Source organism: Rhineura floridana, chromosome 3 (genome assembly GCF_030035675.1).
Source record: "Rhineura floridana isolate rRhiFlo1 chromosome 3, rRhiFlo1.hap2, whole genome shotgun sequence".
Lineage (NCBI taxonomy): Eukaryota > Metazoa > Chordata > Lepidosauria > Squamata > Rhineuridae > Rhineura > Rhineura floridana.
Window position 1 is genome coordinate 61,557,632 of NC_084482.1, and position 18,317 is coordinate 61,575,948.

Sequence of the window (18,317 nt, forward strand, 5' to 3'; positions counted from 1 at the left end):
TGGAGAGAGAATTCTCCCCATCCCTGATATTACAATTGGGGGCACCTAATGGTTGACTGGCTATAGGTTCAGAACAGACAAAGGAATTAGTATTTCAAACAGTGACCAATTAACTTATGGAAATCACTACCACAAGATGTACCGGTGGTCAGTAGTTTACACACTTTGGAAAGATTTAAACAAATTCAGGTCTGAAATCAATGGCTATTGAGCACTGTGGAAGTTTGAAGTCTGGCAGTAGCAAGATGTAGAGGCAAGCCGGGATGAAGGGCTGCTTGAGTGCTTCCCACAAGGCATTTAGGGAGGCACTGTCGGAAACTTGATGCTAGACTAGATGCTGATCCAACAGGGCTCTTCTTCTGTTTGCCCACCTCATATCCTCTGATGAGAAAAAAGGCAACATAAACACAAACAGAGCGAGAGACGTTTCACGCCTGCAGAGAAAAGTCAGAACGACACTCTTTCAATTCTAATTTAAATACACAACAGTAATGTAGTGGAATCTCTGAACCAAAGAGAAGGTTACTGTGCAGTTTTCTGGACAGTAGGGAAGCTACACATATTCAGTACTTAGACAGTGGAGAATTTAAGGTTTCAGGATAAAACCACCCCTGAGAATTTGAACCCACTCTGTACATTAATTTATCCCAAGATCAGTTCTGACATTTTAAAATATTTTTAATTAATTTTTTACAATCAATTTTGTTCTGACCACTTCCAATTCTCTCCCCGCCCCCCACACTATAATGTTGCTTAACTACGATGAAATATTAAAAACTTTGCTTATTCTGCTTTCTGGGCCTTCACTTCCAGCTTAGTTTTTAAATGTGAGCTTAGATTGTCAGGAAGCCATATTCTGCACCGGGGTGCACACTAAGCAGTGAGTGGCCCAGATAGACACAGTTCTGTGCCCAAGTGCCAAATTAAAATCTTCTCCAAGTTTTAATTCCTCTTGCACACTAGCCCCACTTTCAGTTGGGAGAAGTGGGAGCTTGCATCTTATTGGGAAAGATTAGTATGAAGTACATTCACAGCTCTGCGCAAACATGTATTTTGAAATCTCAACAGACTTGCCCTCATTGTTTCAGAGCTATCTCATTGTTTGTCCACTGTGCTGGTGGCAGCTGCCTGCAAGTCAGGAGACATCCCATCAATTCTAACTTGGCCTGGTGGCTTTTGACAGAGGGTCACAGCTATGCCTTCACAAAGCCAAAAAACTGGGATAAGGGGTTCTGTGAAGATAGTGTTGAAAGTGTGGAGGGGTTCCATATTGTCATCAATGCCATAAAAGGATAGGACTCCTTGGTCATAATCCAAACGCACTCCAATGAATTTACATAAAGGCTTTTTTATCTTAATGGATTCTGCCTTGTGCCAAGCCATATAGCAGTCTTCTTGGACATGCAGGCCCCAGGAGAACTTATTCAGCCCAACGGTGAATCTGCAACCAGCCGGCTTCTTCCTTGAGAACCTTTCATAAGCTACACCAACAACAGCAGAATGGCTAGACAACTTGACTTCCCAGTAGTAACTGCCCTGGCTGAAGTTCTGGACACACATGACTTGCCATGGCTCAAACCTTTGTGGGTCGTTTAGCCTTGTTCCATGAAAATGTTGAGAGTGATTGGCCTTCCGGTTGTGATCAGAGAACTGCAGGTATTGGTTAGCTGTGGTTGGATCAAAGGTCAAATTCTGCTGATCTGTAGAAGCGACAAGAGTATCAGAACAAGTTGGAGAAAAACCCGAAGTGTTGTTAGCCTACTCTTTACTGGTTAACTCCTCTTTGCCCCACTCCCAGGATAAATATTTTCCATGCAACAAGTCTACTGAAGAGTACATCAATATATGCTAGGTCAGAACTATAGTGTTGAGGTTTAGTGTCAGTTATCAAAAAGATCTGAGGTTATTATTGAGAAACCTGTGTCTTATTTTTAAACTGCAAATGACAGCTCCATTTCTTTTAACATGAAAAAATACATTTTTAATCTTCCATGAGGGCCACTATGTTGATTGGAGCAGCCTTTCCCACAGTATTAATCTTGATTTATATTCTAAACACCCACTGTACAATGAGACCATCTCTTCCCCCCTGTCTCCAATTGCATTGTAACAGTCCTATGGCATGATGATTTTGGTGCTGCCCTCCTCGTGCAGAGCTTAGCAGACTTACAAGGCTGCACCCACTTCTACCATTGTAGGGCTGCTTGCTACAAGAGATCACAAATAATTGTTATTCCCATATAGCAAGGGGTGGCTAATCTGTGTCCCTCCAACTCCCACCAGGCCCAGCCAGCATGGCCAGCAATCAGGTATGGGGGAGGTATAGTTCAGCCATATCTGGAGGGCCACAGGTTCATCACCCCTTCTATATACCATGTTCTATTCTGCAAGTGTCACAAGTCACATTTGTGTGTAGATTCTCACCAGGTTCTTTCCATACCATACATAGTCTATGCATATTGAAGGCGAGTGAGAACCAGGACTTGCCAGCACAGCTTCTTCAGGGGTGAGAAGCCTTAGGCCCGGGGGGCTAAATGTGTCCCTCCAGGCCTCTCTGTCTGGTCCTCAGGACTTTCCCTAGGCCATACTACTCATTGGCCCTATTCTGTGTCAGTAAATGCACCTTCGAATTCTAATTATATTTTTTGCTTGTATGGAGAGAGTGGTGGGTGCGTGTGTGCATGTGTGTGTGTAGAAATCTGATTTTAACATGGCTGGAATGTAGTTACTGTATAAAGATAAGAGTCATATCTGTTCTTCCACCCACCCCTTCCTCTGGCCATCTGTACTACTGGGATGCAGTCTCTGGAAGGTTGCCTATGAAGGAATGTGGCTCTTGGCCTGAAAAAGGTTCCCCATTGCTAGTATAGGGCATGCCATGGGTTTATTGAAGTTGCATTCTGACATTTTTTCTGCTATTCTCTTTCATTTTTCCTAACAGAGCTAATCTGGCTTCTGTTCTGTCTTCTATTGTCAACTCTGTGTTATGAACGAAAGAGTAACCTTTTAGGGTTGCAGGATATTCAACTAAAGTGAGAAAGCTTCACAGCACACTTGAAGGAGAGTGGAAATTGGCTTGAGGAGGATCAAATAAAAGCCAAGGGAAGTGGGTGCCTTCCATTTTCTTTGGAGCAAGGCCCTAGGAGCTATAGGACCTGCCTTATATAAAATATCACTTTTAGCTACATAGCGCACAATTGCCTATTGGAAATCCCTGCTATGTGCCATGGTGCCTATTAAGGGTGTCAGTTGTTGTTAGCAATTCAACATTCCTTTGATCAGACCTGCCTAAATAAGGTTAATGGAATAATTATTTCCTCAGGGATACAAACCAGAACGAAGGCAGGGAAAAACACATAGGCATATATGCAAGTATATACACAAGACTGTCCCTTATCCATTGGCTGTTGTCCATAGTTAATGAAAGGAGTTACTACTGTTTGCAGTAGTTTCCAGTACTAAGTGCTTTCCCCTTTGATCTTGTTCCACCCTGTCAGAAAACAGGAGCTGCTCCATTTTAACAGATAAATTGTGTTCCTTGTGATGGAGCGAACCTCTACTCGGCAGTTTCTGATTTTGTGCTAATCTGAGTGCACGATTAGGCTTCCACTTCTGAACAAGCAGGAACCTTAAAAAAAAGTGTGTGTGAGAGAGAGAGATCTTACCAGGGAACCCACCCACCTGCCACAAAAGCAATGTTGAGCAACCTGGCCGCTGCCGCCTCCAGTGGTGTATGGGAGAGAGTGAGAATAGACTAAAGAACCTTTTCACAATAGGGCTCCATTGGCTCCCTTCAATTTGGCTCCACAGTTTTGCAAACCTTTTTGCACTCCTGGATCTGAAGATACATTGGTCTCTCTCTCTCTCTCTTTTTCAAAGGACTAAATGTGAGCAGCCTACCTATATGAGCAGTGCCATGTAGGAGGAGAAAACTCATGCAATATTGTGACTCCTTTTGCATTAAAAAAAAATCACGTTGTGTTTTTTTTCTTTTAATGGAAGAGGAGCTGCACTCTTGTGTGACTTTGCAGCTTCAGTGTTATACTGTTCACATGAACAGTTTGTCTGTGAGCATTTTATCCTTCCCCCACTCCCAAGACAGCCACCAGGAATTTTGTTGTAACCGACAGAACACACACATACACAGAAAAAGGAATTCCTAGTCCAGATAGAGGACCAAAGGAAACAGCGCTGCATATATTTATGCACTTGTGACCTTACTTTACCTACTTGTGACCTTTACTTTAGTAGTGTGTGCAGCCCAGAAAGTTGCTTACCCTTCAAAAAACGCATTCTTAACTCATTCTCTGGGAGACATGGTCCAGCCCTCCTTACAATCACCTTTGGCTCCAGTGAGACTGCAGAGCGAGACATATAAAAGAAAAACAATCACTTGCTTTTGAAACAATGATTTCAACATGGTGGGCAAGTCAAGACTCAGCAGTGGGTTGGGGAACCCTTTTAAGGAGGGAAGAGGACAAGATCTACATCAAGGTTCAAACCAGCCCCTGGATATATTTAAAAAAAGCATTGTATTTAAGATGATCCCACAGAGTTATATTTTTTTCCTAATAATAAGCAGGCACTCAGGTGCTCCCAGCAAATAATTCCTCATGTGCTGACACAATGTAGTGTACAACTACCTGTAGGTATACAATCATTATTAAAGCTTCTCAACCATTTTTCTGTGTGCATCATGCTTTATAGTTCTCATCCAAATGAATTACACGATACCACATTTGTAGATTGCAATATATTAGTTGTTGGGGGGAATCATGTAGCTCTGAAAGGCAGCAGTTTTTTTCCCTTTGGAGGGCAAGATTCCCTTGGGGAATAATCTGTTGGGGGCTGCATGCTGGCAGTGGATAGGGCTGGAGCCAATGGTGGATCAAAGCCAATGATGAATGGAGTGCTCTTACTGCCACTATCCCTTCTCCTGCCCCCCCCAACTCCTTGCCACCTTGCTCCCCCACCCTGCCCAGCTCTGCTGCAAGAGTTTGATTCCAGGTCAGGCGCTGAAATGCGCAGATGGAATCCAGACAAAGGCAAAATGTTCAGATTGGCCCAGTTCAGAGTTTGCAACGAGCTGCAGTTTGCCTTCTCATTCAAATGTGGCAAACTGTGGTTTGTGCAATTGCAGTTTGTTCTCAAACCAGGATATGAAGCCAGAATCAAATTGTGGTTTTGGATCCTGGTTTGACAACAATTTCTTGAACTTTTTACAAACTAGAAGCAGAAGCTTCTAATTTCTTCCACTTATGCATGAAGAAGGCTGGACACAGGAGGAAGAACCATGTGAGTGTGAAGCTTGTCCTAGTAATGACAAACCATGGTTTGTCATTAATTACATCTGAAAAGGGCCTTATTCTCCTAGGAAAACATTAAGGAACAAATTACTCTAAAGAGGGCGAGGAAACATGTTTCTGTGAGGAGATCTGGGTTTGTGGACCATTGCAGGGATAATTATGTTAATCCTGGCAGTATAGATCAAATATTTCTTTCTGAAGACTAAATTGCTGCCACTGCCTTATTATCTCCTTTCTTACTGAAAATCTATCAAAATAATTTCTCTTGTTACTGTAACACTTAAACCTCCAGCTGCCCTTACTACAAAGAAAGCTGAGCAACTGACCCTCAACAGGTGACCTTTAATTTCCCACTGCTCATAAAACAGCTTAATAATTACTTTTTGTGTCAGCCATTCGTGGTTTCAAGGAATTGAACTGAGCCTCTTGCAAAAGCCCAGAGACCTCATTGAAGAATTCAGTGATGGCATCCACATTGCTGGACAAATTAAATTCAACTGGTGGAGGAACTTCTAAGTTGCCAAGAGGAGGAAGAAGATGTAGTTCCTACAAGGAACAGGAAATGTAGGAATCACAAAGTTTCATTAATCATGTATGTGAGCAGAGCTGATCTTTGGCTTACTAAAATGTACTGAATCCTGGGATTCTTTTTGTATTCTCCATCTTCTCTAGGGCAGCTACTTACACATTGCCAAAAAAGAGAAAATGCATAACCAAAGAAGACAAAAGATAGCACAAATTTACATTAAATATGCACATGCTATACCCACACACACATATTTGTTTAAGAGGAAAGCCAGTTGAGCAGTTAGTGTGCATAACAACCAGCCATTGTGCACATTCTTCATTGTGAATGTGCATATAATCCTTCCATGAAGATGGAATTGTGCACATTTCCCAGTCAGTGTACATAATCTCCAACAGGCCTTAGGGAATGTGCATATATTGGCCTAATTCTGTATATACTCCAACCGGTTGTTATGCACATTAACCATTCAACTTACATTTCCCTTAACATAGACATATACACACACATGCACATTTTGACATAACTGCTATTAATTTAAATGGAAATTCATTTTCACCACAGATAGTGGCAAAGACCATGACAGGAAGACCTGTGTGCCTTATGCTAACTGTTGCTAGGCAACTTCAGGCCCCTGGCTATCACTCTTCTTGTTAGATCCCTAATCTGGATTTAGATTGGCTAGCCCTTCAGAGTATCTATAAAGCATGACACATGGCCTCCCTAACCTTCTTCCTGTCTGACTGTTTTAGCGGTGCTCAAAAATCCAGGTGTGCCTATAGGCCTGAAAAGGTTGGCAGCCCCTTTTGTAAGCCACTGAGTGCTATCTTGAAAAATGGGTTTAAAATAAAAGTAAATAAAAGCAGTGTATTCTATATATTCAAAGGCAGGGATGTGTCAGAAGATTATTACCTCTCTGAGACTGTTCAGTTCATACAAAAAGAAAAAAAATCAAACCAACAGTAGGGGGACAGCGGCACACTCACGATTTAATGAGAAAACCATACTTCAGTTCCTTGCTGCTGAAGCATAAGTATTTCTTGGCTACAAAATGTTGCTGTGGATAACCAGTGGGTGAGGCCATTTTGCTGTAACTACCTCTTCTGCACAATCCCCCCTCCATCCGCCCCCTCGCCCCCCCCCCCCCCGGTGCTCTCTCTGAAGACAGAAAGCCCAGTCAATGAGATTTCTCCCTGGACAGTTCAACTTCAGCCTTTCCCTTTGTCATGGTGAGTGATTCACATTGTAAACTCTACTCTGGAGTTGGTGGTAAATTATTTTTCAACTGCCTGAACTTGCTGACAGTCATTCTTAGCTAATCCTTTTTTCTCCCTCTTTCCTAGCTGATAAGGCTAGAGAAGTGCTTATAATTATGAAGGGGCCCCACTGAAAGGTCAAAGGGCCTACACTGATTCAAGTTATTTTCTAACCTCAGTTGCATGCTGTATACATGATGAGAGATGTATTATTGCTGTTCTCACTTATGACACAGTGCAATCCTGAAAAATCTTTTGTTTTTCGCTTCACATAAGAAAACAAAAATCCACGAAATATAAGGATCTGTAACTACACTGGAACTTGACATGTGGCTTCCATGCTTCAGGTACTTTGGAGGGTCTGAGACTGCTTTTGCACAACAGCCTTCGCCTGGAGGGATTGGGAATTGGAGCCACTGTATTACAGTGGTTCCATTCCTTTCTCTCCGACAGGTACCAACAGGTAGCATTGGGGGAGGAGGTATCAGACCCTTGGACTCTCAATTGTGGTGTGCCACAGGGTTCTATCCTCTCTCCCATGCTATTTAACATCTATATGAAGCCGCTGGGGGCAATCATCAGGAGATTTGGGCTGCAGTGTCATCAATAAGCGGATGACACTCAGCTCTATCTCTCGTTTAAATCTTCACCAGAGTTGGCTGTGGAGACCTTGTCCAAGTGCCTGGAATCCGTGAGTGGATGGATGGGAAGGAACAAGCTGAAGTTGAACCCTGATAAGACCGAGGTACTACTTGTGGGGGACAAGAGAGGGTTGGGCGATATTGACCTGAAGTTCAATGGGGTGAGTCTACCCCTAAAGGACCAGGTCCGCAGCCTTGGGGTTGTGCTTGATTCCAGGCTGTCCATGGAGGCTCAGATTTCGGCAGTGAGCCGGGCAGCCTGGTACCAACTACACCTCATATGTAGGCTGCAACCCTACCTCCCTGTTCACCAGCTCCCACTAGTGGTACACGCCCTGGTCACCTCTCATTTGGACTACTGTAATGCGCTCTACGTGGGGTTACCCTTGAAAACGGTCCGGAAATTACAACTGATACAAAATGCGGCGGCTCGACTACTTACGAATAGTCGCCGCCGAGATCACATCACACCAGTGTTGTTCGACCTACACTGGTTACCAGTTGTTTTCCGAGCCCAATTCAAGGTGTTGGTATTGACCTTTAAATCCCTACACGGTTTCGGCCCAGTTTATCTTATGGAGCGCCTTCAACACCACCAATTATGCCGCCTGACAAGATCGGCCACACAGGGCCTTCTCTCAATCCTGCCAACAAAAACAGCCAGATTGGCGGGTACAAGAGAGAGGGCCCCCACTCTTTGGAACTCCCTCCCACAAGATCTCCGGCATGCCTCTTCCCTAAATGTGTTTAGGAAAGCCTTAAAGACCTGGCTCTTTCAGCAGGCCTTCGGGGTATCCGGGGAGGGTTAATTGTTATAACTGTAATGCCTCCTGCCCAGTTTTAATACTGTTGCTGTAGATGTATTGTTTTATATTTTATTACTGTATTCTATTAATTGTATTTTAACATTTTGTAAGTTGCTTAGAGTGGCCATTGGCCAGATAAGCGACAAAGAAATTAAATTTATTATTATTATTATATTATATTATTATTATTATTATTATTATTATTATCCCAAGTATATAGTTGTTAAGAACTAAACAAACACAGAACTCCAGCATGCGAATAGTTGCCAAGCTTAGGTACGCTGGCTATGTTGGGCAAAATATCCTGCCAGGAGAGCCCAGTGAGCTTCCACAAGTAGGGGACAGTACAGGCAGCAACTCAACTCCATAATGCTAAGTTGTGGTTAATTTAAGGGATGGGGAAGCTGCGGCCCACGGAACAAATTTGGCCCAAAGACTCCCCGTTTGATCTGCCAGGCCATTCCCCCAAAGTATTATGTGGTATCAGGTGTGGGGCACGTCGAGACACAGATGGTTTGGCTGCTCACACAGCCGATCCCAGCAGAAAGCAGGATTGAACTCTCCACCCATCACCTGATCGGCAAGGAGACCAATCCTGCTGGGTTTGGCTGTGTGAGTCCTCCACATAACTTATTGGTACAACTGACCCCTGAACTGCTGAGTTCAATCCTGCTTGGTCACTATGTCCTCCCACCCCCGTGGGCCACCTTTGACAAGTGGGCATGTGGGGAGATAAATGTCTGGCCCACCAGGCTCAAAAGGTTTCCCACTTCTAGTTTATTTGATCATCTGAGCCCTGTCCAGCAACTTAACTATAACTTGTTTACCTCCAACAAACTATGATGTGAAGCCATAGTTTGCTGTTGGGCTTGTATTGTTTTAACTCTTGATTTGGTGTTACTTTAAACCCAGAATCCTTCCTTAACCATGGTTTTTTGTTTGGCATTCACCAAGCTACAAAAGGCACAAGGCAAGACCAGCTGGAAAACAAGCCAAAGGTTGACAAAAGAAGCCATGGTTTGTTTGGCCTTCTGTGGGATAACTCATGTTTAACTCATGGCTACTTAAACCAACCACGGCTTAGTGTTTTGTATGAACCAGGAATGTGTGCATATCTGGCCAGCCCAAGACAAAGGACAAGATGGCATCCTTTCCCTATTCCATATACAAAAGTCAATCGGACCAGCAGTTGAATCTTACTTCAACACTCTTTACAGGACAGAGTCCTCCATCACACCCAAGGGCAGCAGACTAGCATAAAGTATGCAGGGCAGGCCACAAGGCCCTGTCCTCCAACCCCTCTCTGCTGTTCCCCACTATTCAGCATCTGCTGCCTGAGAAAGTCAACTAATTCTGTGTTATGATGGGGTCACCCATGGTTCATTTGCAAAACAACAGACAGAATGTGCATTAATTGAAAAAGTTTTCCACTATCAAGCACTGAGGCCAAGCTTTGAAAATGCTAGCCAAGTGCAGTATCTAGCCAAATCAGCTTTCAGTCTCCAGTGGTAGTTGGCCAGATGCCCTTGAGAAACTTCAAAGCCAGGACTGGGTGGCAATGGCAGTTTCTTGTTAGTCCAGACCAGTTAAAAACCCATCTCTGGACATCAGGGATGGGAAACCTGTGTCCCTCCAGATGTTATTGAGCTACAACTTCTATCACCCCCAGCCCATATGGAGAATAGCCAGGGACGATAGGTGCTATTGTCCAGCAACATCTGGGAGGACACAGGTTTCCTCATCCCTGCCATTCCTGGTGAAAATTGGAGAAGGTGATGGGGATTTTTTTATATACAGGTGATGGGGATTTTTTTATATACAAACAATAAGCAAAATATATTCTTTTATAAAACTATAAGAGTTTATAATATTTTAATAGTTTAGTAGCCAGCCAGAACCTTTTTCTTTTCAGAGCTGTCTACCCTGACTGTGCTGAGATGTATGGTACAGCTTGAACTGTATGAGATAACACTTAACAGACACTGAACGTTCCTGTACTCTCCAAGACGTAGGAAGGATTGCATTAACTGAAATGCTTAGCTCATAGCCAAAATGGACTGGTATGTGAAGTGCTGAACATTGCCAAATGAAGGACATAATGCAATGCCAATGCAATGCCTATGCAGTGTCTATGTAATGCTCATACAATGCTTATGTAATGCTGATGTGTAACCTCCTGATTCATTAATGCTAAAGTTTTTGTCCTGGAATGTATACAAACCCAGGCAAGTAGTGCCATGTTGCACCTCTTCACTGACATCATGGGAGACTAACCATACGCATGTAACCAATAAAGGCCTAACTTTGCTGCAAACCTGTGTCTTCAATTTTGTCTAGGACCCCCGGTCCAACGAATCCCGGAATCCCCCATCAAAGGTTCCACTCTTCTCTTCCAGAATAGAAGATTTTGGTTGCTGGCCCTGCCGTCCTATAGGCAGGTGATATGATGCAAACATCAAACACATGCTTTGTTCCTACACAGCCCTCCTCCAGTTGAGCAGGACAGTGCAAAAAAGAGGAGCCAGATAGCTTGTTTCAAACACACTGGTCTCTGTGTGATCTAGGTGAGGGGGAGGAATTGCTTTCCAAGTGCGTTTGAACTGCAATGACTCTTGCTTCACAGGCAGCATGAGATGGGTCAGGAGATCCACTAATGGAAGCAGGTATATGGAAAGTGGCTTTATCTCCCCTTCCTCTCCTCAGTAGCCCTAGAGGGAGAGGGGACCCTATCGAATGGGGTGGGCTTTGGTGCAGTAGAAGGGACATAAAGGCAGAGTCACTGTTTGGGAGTGGAAGCCTGATTTACCATGATCCTCCCCTTCCCGCCTCAACCACCCACTATCACAGCACATCCCATACAGCAGGGCCCTCTGATCCTCAGGGGGAGCCTTCCTTTGGGGGTGGACTTGCTGGCTCATCCCTTTCCATGGGCAGATCTCTAGATCCAACTCCATGGATACACATTTAATACCTCCAGAAACTTTATGTCATTGGTGCAGGCCAGCAAAGCTTCAGCCTCCTTGCTGCGCCGAGTAAGAGCATCCAGTTGGTGCTGTAGCTGATCCCAGTTTTCTTCCATTTGGCCAAGCACAGCTGCCTGCTCGCTTTCAATTCTCTCCACCGTCTTCCTTTGGTATTCCTTCAGGGCTTCCATGAGATGAGTAAACTTCTGCAAAACTCCGGATTTCAGCTTCTCCGAGGAGCCCTGGATGAAATGGGAAGGAAAACAAAATTCAAAAGGAGCTAGTTATTTCCACAATAGTAGCAGCTATTTTCCTCCATGCTCTGCATTCCTTAGTGTGCTATGTGCCCCTCTCAGTGAAAATGAGGGGAAAAAATGTTGGAGGGAGGCCAAGAAAGGGGGGGGGCAATCCTTGTCTTGCAGCAGCCTTTGCCAACCCAGTGCCCTCCGTGCTTGCTGGGGCTGATGGGAGTTGTAGTCCAAAACTTCTGGAGGGCACCAGGTTGGGAAAGGCTGCTCTGCAGGCCTGAGCTGTTAGGAAAGTGACAGGAACATAGAAGCTCATTGAGCAGCTGCAGTTTAGCCATGCCTGCTACTCAATGGGGTTATGGTTGGAAAGCAAGCCGTTCCTGTGGGAGGCACTGTGGTACTGTCTGTGCCCGCCTTACCTTGATGTCATCTGTCTGCTGCTCCAGTTTCTGGATTGCTTCTCTAAGAGTTTCTGTCTCCTTTCGCATTTTCACCAGTGTTCCTTTCACAGATTCCTGCCAAAGAGTTCAAAAGGAGTTAATGGCCGTATTCACACTGTACATTTGTTCTACTATTATTCCACTTTAAACAGTCATGGTTTCCCCCAAAGAATCCTGGGAAGTGTAGCTTGTGTAGTAGTGAAGAGTGCTGAGAGTTCTTAGAAAAGCCATATTCCCCTTTAAAAAGGTAAAGGTGTCCCTGCACTTATAGTGCGAGTCGTTTCCAACTCTTAGGGTGACGTCTTGCGACGTTTGCTAGGCAGACCGTATATATGGGGTGGGATTGCCAGTTCCTTCCCCGGCCTTTCTTTACCCCCCAGCATATGCCGGGTACTCATTTTACCAACCACGGATGGATGGAAGGCTGAGTGGACCTCAACCCCTTTTACCGGAGATTCGACTTCCTCCTTCTGTTGGAATCGAACTCCAGCCGTGAGCAGAGCTTCGGCTGTGTTACCGCCGCTTACCACTCTGCGCCACGGAGGGTCATATATTCCCCTTACAGACCTGCAATTCCCAGAGTTCTCTGGGAAGAAGCTCTGACTGTTAAACCACTCAGAGAATTGTAGCTCTGTGAGGAGAATAGGGATCTCCTCTCAGCACCCTTCACAAGCTTCACTTCCCAGGATCCTTTGAAGGAAACCATAACAATGGAATAAATATACAGTGTGAATGTGGCCAATGTGTAAGCACTTAATTAGGTGCATCTCGCCCCTGCATCTCACCTTCACAAGAGAGTGGCAAATTCCCTCAGAAGATTCAAGAGTGTTTTGCATTTATCCCTTTGGGAAAAGCCCACGGTTCTATCAGTATATCATCCTGGTAGACTGAGGATGGTCTGTGTCAGTACAGGGTAGCTGAGTTCCAGAAAGTGTTATGGTAACCCATTAAGGAAGCCTAATTGGGCTATGGGTCCACTCCAGACTGATTTGGACAGCTAGGTTTGCATTGAACTGTCTCACTTCACGAAAGCCTATACGCTATAATTGAGGTCTAGCAATATCTTCAAATCTGGATGTATTGTTATGAGTATGGGGGTTGGAATGGATGATTCCTGTGGATCCCCTTCCAGCCTCTGATTTGGAATCCTATGCCTTGGGGTGAGGGGCTGGCTTTGCTGGAGTTTCTTTTGTTAAGCTAATAGCGTGGCCAGGTAGTTAATGGGTCTATCAGTTGCCCAGCAACTGGTGAATGAGCCAGGCAGATCCTTTTGTCACTGCAACTCTTCAGGAGAGCCTTCCCCCCCCTTCCTGGCTACTAGCAGAAGTTTGTGCTTTGAGTGTTTTTAGAATTGTCTAGAGAATGGTTGGGGCTGGAGGCAGGCAGAGAGGCTATCCCTCTGCACCATGGCTTTAGAATGCGTCCTGCAACCCAGATGAAAAAGCTGGATATTGGACTGCTGATGCCTTGAACCCCTCCATCCTAAGCTCAGGTTGGAATGTGTGTAAATAAATAAGCCATATTTCATAAAGACACTGCAGTCTCCGCTGACCTCCTTCCCAAAGGAAACCAAACCCTGCAGGAGCGCAAGGACCCCTGAAATCTCACCGCTCGGAGATTGGGGAGGCACGCAACAGTATGTTCAGGTTATGGACTCTTGCCTGGCATAGTCACAGTAAAGCTGTCAGGGAACATTTTGTACAGTTCTTTCATCACTAGTTAGGGGACACATATACTGCAAACTATGCCTGCTTTATAACTTTTCATGGCTTCTCCTCCAGAATTCCAAGAACTGTAATTTGGTGGGAAGCCAAGAGTTAATGTCCTGCCATTCTTTGGAGCTCAATCTCTATGGTTCCCTGGGAAGAGGGAATGACTCTTGAATCTAAGACAACCCTGTAGATAATTGCCTTAATGCATCAAACCTACTGCCATAGATGTTTTTGGTTTCTGAGAAAAATTCTGGCTTGTATCAAAAGTAGAGCTAAGTCCCTTGTTCCATTAGTGCAAGGATTTCTGCTTCCCCCCTCCTCCCCCTGTGTGCCCCCTAAATCTGTTCTGGGGTTTTCCCCAACCCTCTGGAGAAGATTTGGGAAGGGCATGGGCATGCGCTGGGGGAAGTTCTGTTGTGTAAGCATAAATCCTTGTGCTAACAAAATAAGAGCACTGGATACCACCGTCTGAATCGGGCTGACATTCAGGAGGCAAAACCTTCTCCCCTGCAGCCTAGGTTGTCTCTGTGCCACAGCTCATTTTGCTACAGTAAAGTGCACGTGGTGCATTATGGCAATTTAGATGTGGGTGGACATGCCCCCAATTCTAGGCCTAGATGCCCATAACATCTAAGGCAGTGGTTCCCAACCTGGGGGCCGCAACCCCCAAGGCAGAAGCGAAGAAATCCAGAGGGGCCAGGAACAGTAAAGAAATGATTATTTATTTATTTTTTAAAAGTCTTCATTCCCTGGACACTGTCTGCTCTCCACAACTGCTACAGACGACACCTCTCCCTTGCTCCAACAAGACAGGAGGAGTTTTGCTGAAGTGCCAGAGCATCTTTCAGGTACACCAAAGGCAGGCATCTGCCTATAAAACATGTGGCAGAAGCAGAAGGAGGCTGAGGGTTGAGCTACCAGGAAGAAGAGGGGATTACTATCACCAACTCCTGTCTCCTCGTATTGCCGCTGTTGACGGCACCCTTACTCATAACGAGAGAAGGCTTTTTGTGAAATAAAAAGAAGCAAGGCTGCAAGGAATGGCTGCTTTCCCCCTTCCTTCCTGGCAGCCAGCCTGCCTGTCTTTCTTGGCTCCTAATTCACTGCCATCTCCTTTTAAAAATTATTCTTATTTGCGAGGCTGCCCAGATCTCGCCTTCAGCCCTGATGGAGCCAAGGAGCAGTGAGGAAGCTCAGGACTTGCTTGCCCCCCATCTCTGAGGCTAAGCGTGTGCGCCAGTGTCCCCCCTTCCTTCCACCTACTCTGCCCCCCCCAATCTCCGTCTAAGATGCCATGGAAGTTGAGGGTTCCCCCCTCCCACATGCCCAAATGTATACGCACCTACATATGCTTGCAGGAGGGGCAGGTGTGTGTGTGCATGCGTGCACTGATCAGTCTTCTGCTCCACTCTCATTCCCCAAGCGCATGCCAACCAAGTCATCAGTTCTGATGATCATCCCAAGGCCTAAAAGCACTAACTCAATGTATCCACCCTTTTGTCTTCACAATCTAGCATCTCCACTACTACCACATTGCTGCTTCTTTATGATTATTATTATTTAAAGCTCAGCAGCTTGGCTGAGGCTGGAGTCCACATACTGCAGCTGAAATGTATTTAATTAATTGTTATTGCATTTGTATCCCACCTTTCCTCCAAGTTGCTCAAGGTGGTGCACATAGTCTCCCCCCTTTCCATTTTATCCTTACACCAACCCTGTGAGATAGGTCAGGCTGAGAGACTGTGTCTGGCCCAAGGTCACCCAGTGGGCTTCATGGCTGGATGGGGATTTGAACCTGGATCTTCGTCCAACACTGTAACCCACTGGTGTTGGGAGACAGGACTGTACATCTTCAGACTGTGTGTGTGGGATACTAATTTGATGAACCTTTGCATTAAGAAACGAAAGCAACACCTCCTAGTCTGCAGGGAGCTTTTTATGGAAAGGAATATCTGGAGATGCGTTTTTGCACACACCATTTTTTTTCAATTAACAGAGGCTAAAATTACAATTAGCATGTGGGGGGGCGTCATGAAACGTTTTGAGCTTATAAAGAGGGTCCCGTACGCATAAAGGTTGGGAACCACTGGTCTAAAGTACAACGTGCACAGGGGGAATATTTTTTAAAATGAGGATCATTTTGTCAGCATGCCATCAGGAAAGCACGTCTAATCCCATGCAGTTAGAGATGCCTAAATCTGCATGGGCTTGGACTGTGTATGTTATCTTGCCATGGTCCCGTGTGGCCAGTTCCGGAAGTGTTTCACACGGCAAAGCCTCTATGAAGTGAGCCTTCACCCCATCCCACCCTACTTACTTCTTGCACTTTCCGCTCATCTTCAAAGAGGGCCCTCTCGTGGTGCTGGCACTCCTTCACCGAGCAGACACAGCAGATGGCCCGCTTCTCAGTCTTACAGTAGAGATCCAAGGGCCGGTTGTGCCTTGGGCATGTCCTGACTTGAGCAGGGGCCGTCTGCTCTGTCCCAGATTCCTGCACTTCTTTCTGTGTGAGAAGCTCTACCAGACTGTCAAGCTGAACAGTCTTGCTGAGTGCTGGCCTCTCTTGGAAGCTTTTGCGGCACTCAGGGCAAGTGTAGACCATTTGGCCCACAACAGACTCTTGTTCATTTCTGTTCCAGTGGCTATCGATGCACTTCTCACAGAAACTATGCCCACAGGGCACAGTCACTGGGGTGGTAAAAATCTCCAAACAAATGCAGCATTCTAGTTTCTCCTCCAGCTTCTGAAGGCCTCGAGAAGCCATTCTGTGCTGACCCCCGAGAACAGCAACAAGAGGAAAGGAAAGTGAAACCCGAGACAACTGCTAAGTTCTCAAGGAAAAAGGCTGGGCATAGAAATAAGGGCTCGCTGCCAACCAGGCTGTTAAAGAGACAGGGAGAGCAAATATGTAGACATTAAATAAATCTCCTTTTCCATATATGAAAAAAGCAGTTTTGGGTTTCTGACTCAAATTTCTCCCCACCCTCATGTTTAAAAGGCAGGCTTTTCGAACACTACAACCATCACCTCTGGCAGAGGACACAGTTGGCTTAGTTTGTTTTCAGGCTCAATTCAAGGCATTAGCTGTGTCCTTTTAAGCCTGAAATGCCTGGGATCAGCATTGTAGGAATTGCCTCGTCCTGCTCAATATCTATGCTCCTGTTTCTGAGCCACCTTTCATCTCTTCACCACAGAGAGAGGGCTTGTCAGGACCCATCCTTGCTTGCTTTTAAACATTTTTTTTTTGGTCCTGTTGGGCATTTTTAGGCAAAGCCCTTGACGATGTTTTTAGCTTACTGCCTGCTGATACATTTTTTTAAGATGCTTTTCAAAAAGTGCTGTTTATTGTTTAGGCTTGATTTTGATTTGCTGTGAGATTTTTATTTGTAAACCACCTTGAATGTGAATCGTCATAGAAAGGCAGGGAAGAAATACTGAAGCAACCTAAAAGAAAAAACAAACAAGCCAATCAGGAACAGCAACTAAGGGCCAAACTGGATGTGACATTTGCCACTATTTGCCCAGATGTGCTTGAGTTTTTAAAAACAAGTCAATGTGCGGGGGAGGCAGCTGGATTGGGACCTTGGTGGGTGGGGATGGGGGCTCCAAGCCTTTGCCTTTGCTGCTATTAAAAAAAAAGAAACAAACATCTAGTCTGGTCCTAAAGGCCACTATGTCTGGTTTCTTCAACGATAAAAAGTATTTTGCAGGCTCATTAAAGTTAACTCTTTTCTCCAAAGTTACTGAACATTTTGCTCTATCATATGCTCTTCTGGGTGCACTTTTATTCTAGATTGTCCTGGCAAAGAACTAGATTAGCTTCTAGCCATGCATTCCAGCAAACCAGAATGGCTGTTTCACATTTGCTATGTAGTACTCCAGCATGCACTCTTCCAAGCCACAATTGTCTTGCAAGACATGACTTGTTCAGTAACGGCCAGGCAGATAAATCCTATGGAGCTCACAAAGAAGACATGATGGCAACAATTATCTCTTGATAAGCAGATGTATATAGCCTGTGAATACAGACATTTTAAATTATGGCACCATTGGTTGGTCTATCTTCATGAATACATTTAATAATCATAAAAGTATTGGAGCAACAAATTCTACAACACATTGCACAATAGTGCTACTGCTAAAGTTCATGCTCAAGCTCTGTTTGTGGGCTTCGCATGGCCATCTGGTTGGCCACTCATTGCACAAAGCCTACATTGCTTATGAAAGGTTCATGCCACCAACCAAATGTTTCATCTCTAAGGTGTCACAACACTAATGCCCTCCCGGAGCAGAAAAAGTATGATGCCTGCTTGACCTTTGAATCAGCCTTCCCCAACCTGGCACGCTCCTGATGTTTTGGACTACAAATCCCACCACCCCCAGCCAGCATGACTGTGCTGGACGGGGCTGATGGAAATT

At 45.0% G+C, this 18,317-nt stretch overlaps 1 protein-coding gene across 1 annotated transcript; it reads right to left on the reverse strand.

The window, feature by feature from the left end:
• Window positions 1-657: 657 nt before the first annotated feature.
• TRIM65 (tripartite motif containing 65) lies at window positions 658-16,731 on the reverse strand. Its single transcript, XM_061616220.1, has 6 exons — window positions 16,216-16,731; window positions 12,166-12,261; window positions 11,507-11,740; window positions 5,687-5,852; window positions 4,278-4,358; window positions 658-1,700 (listed from the first exon to the last, which is right to left on the reverse strand). The coding sequence occupies exons 1-6, from the start codon at window positions 16,660-16,662 to the stop codon at window positions 1,096-1,098; spliced, it is 1,629 nt and encodes a 542-aa protein (XP_061472204.1). The 5' UTR covers window positions 16,663-16,731; the 3' UTR covers window positions 658-1,095.
• Between the last annotated feature and the right edge of the window lie 1,586 nt (window positions 16,732-18,317).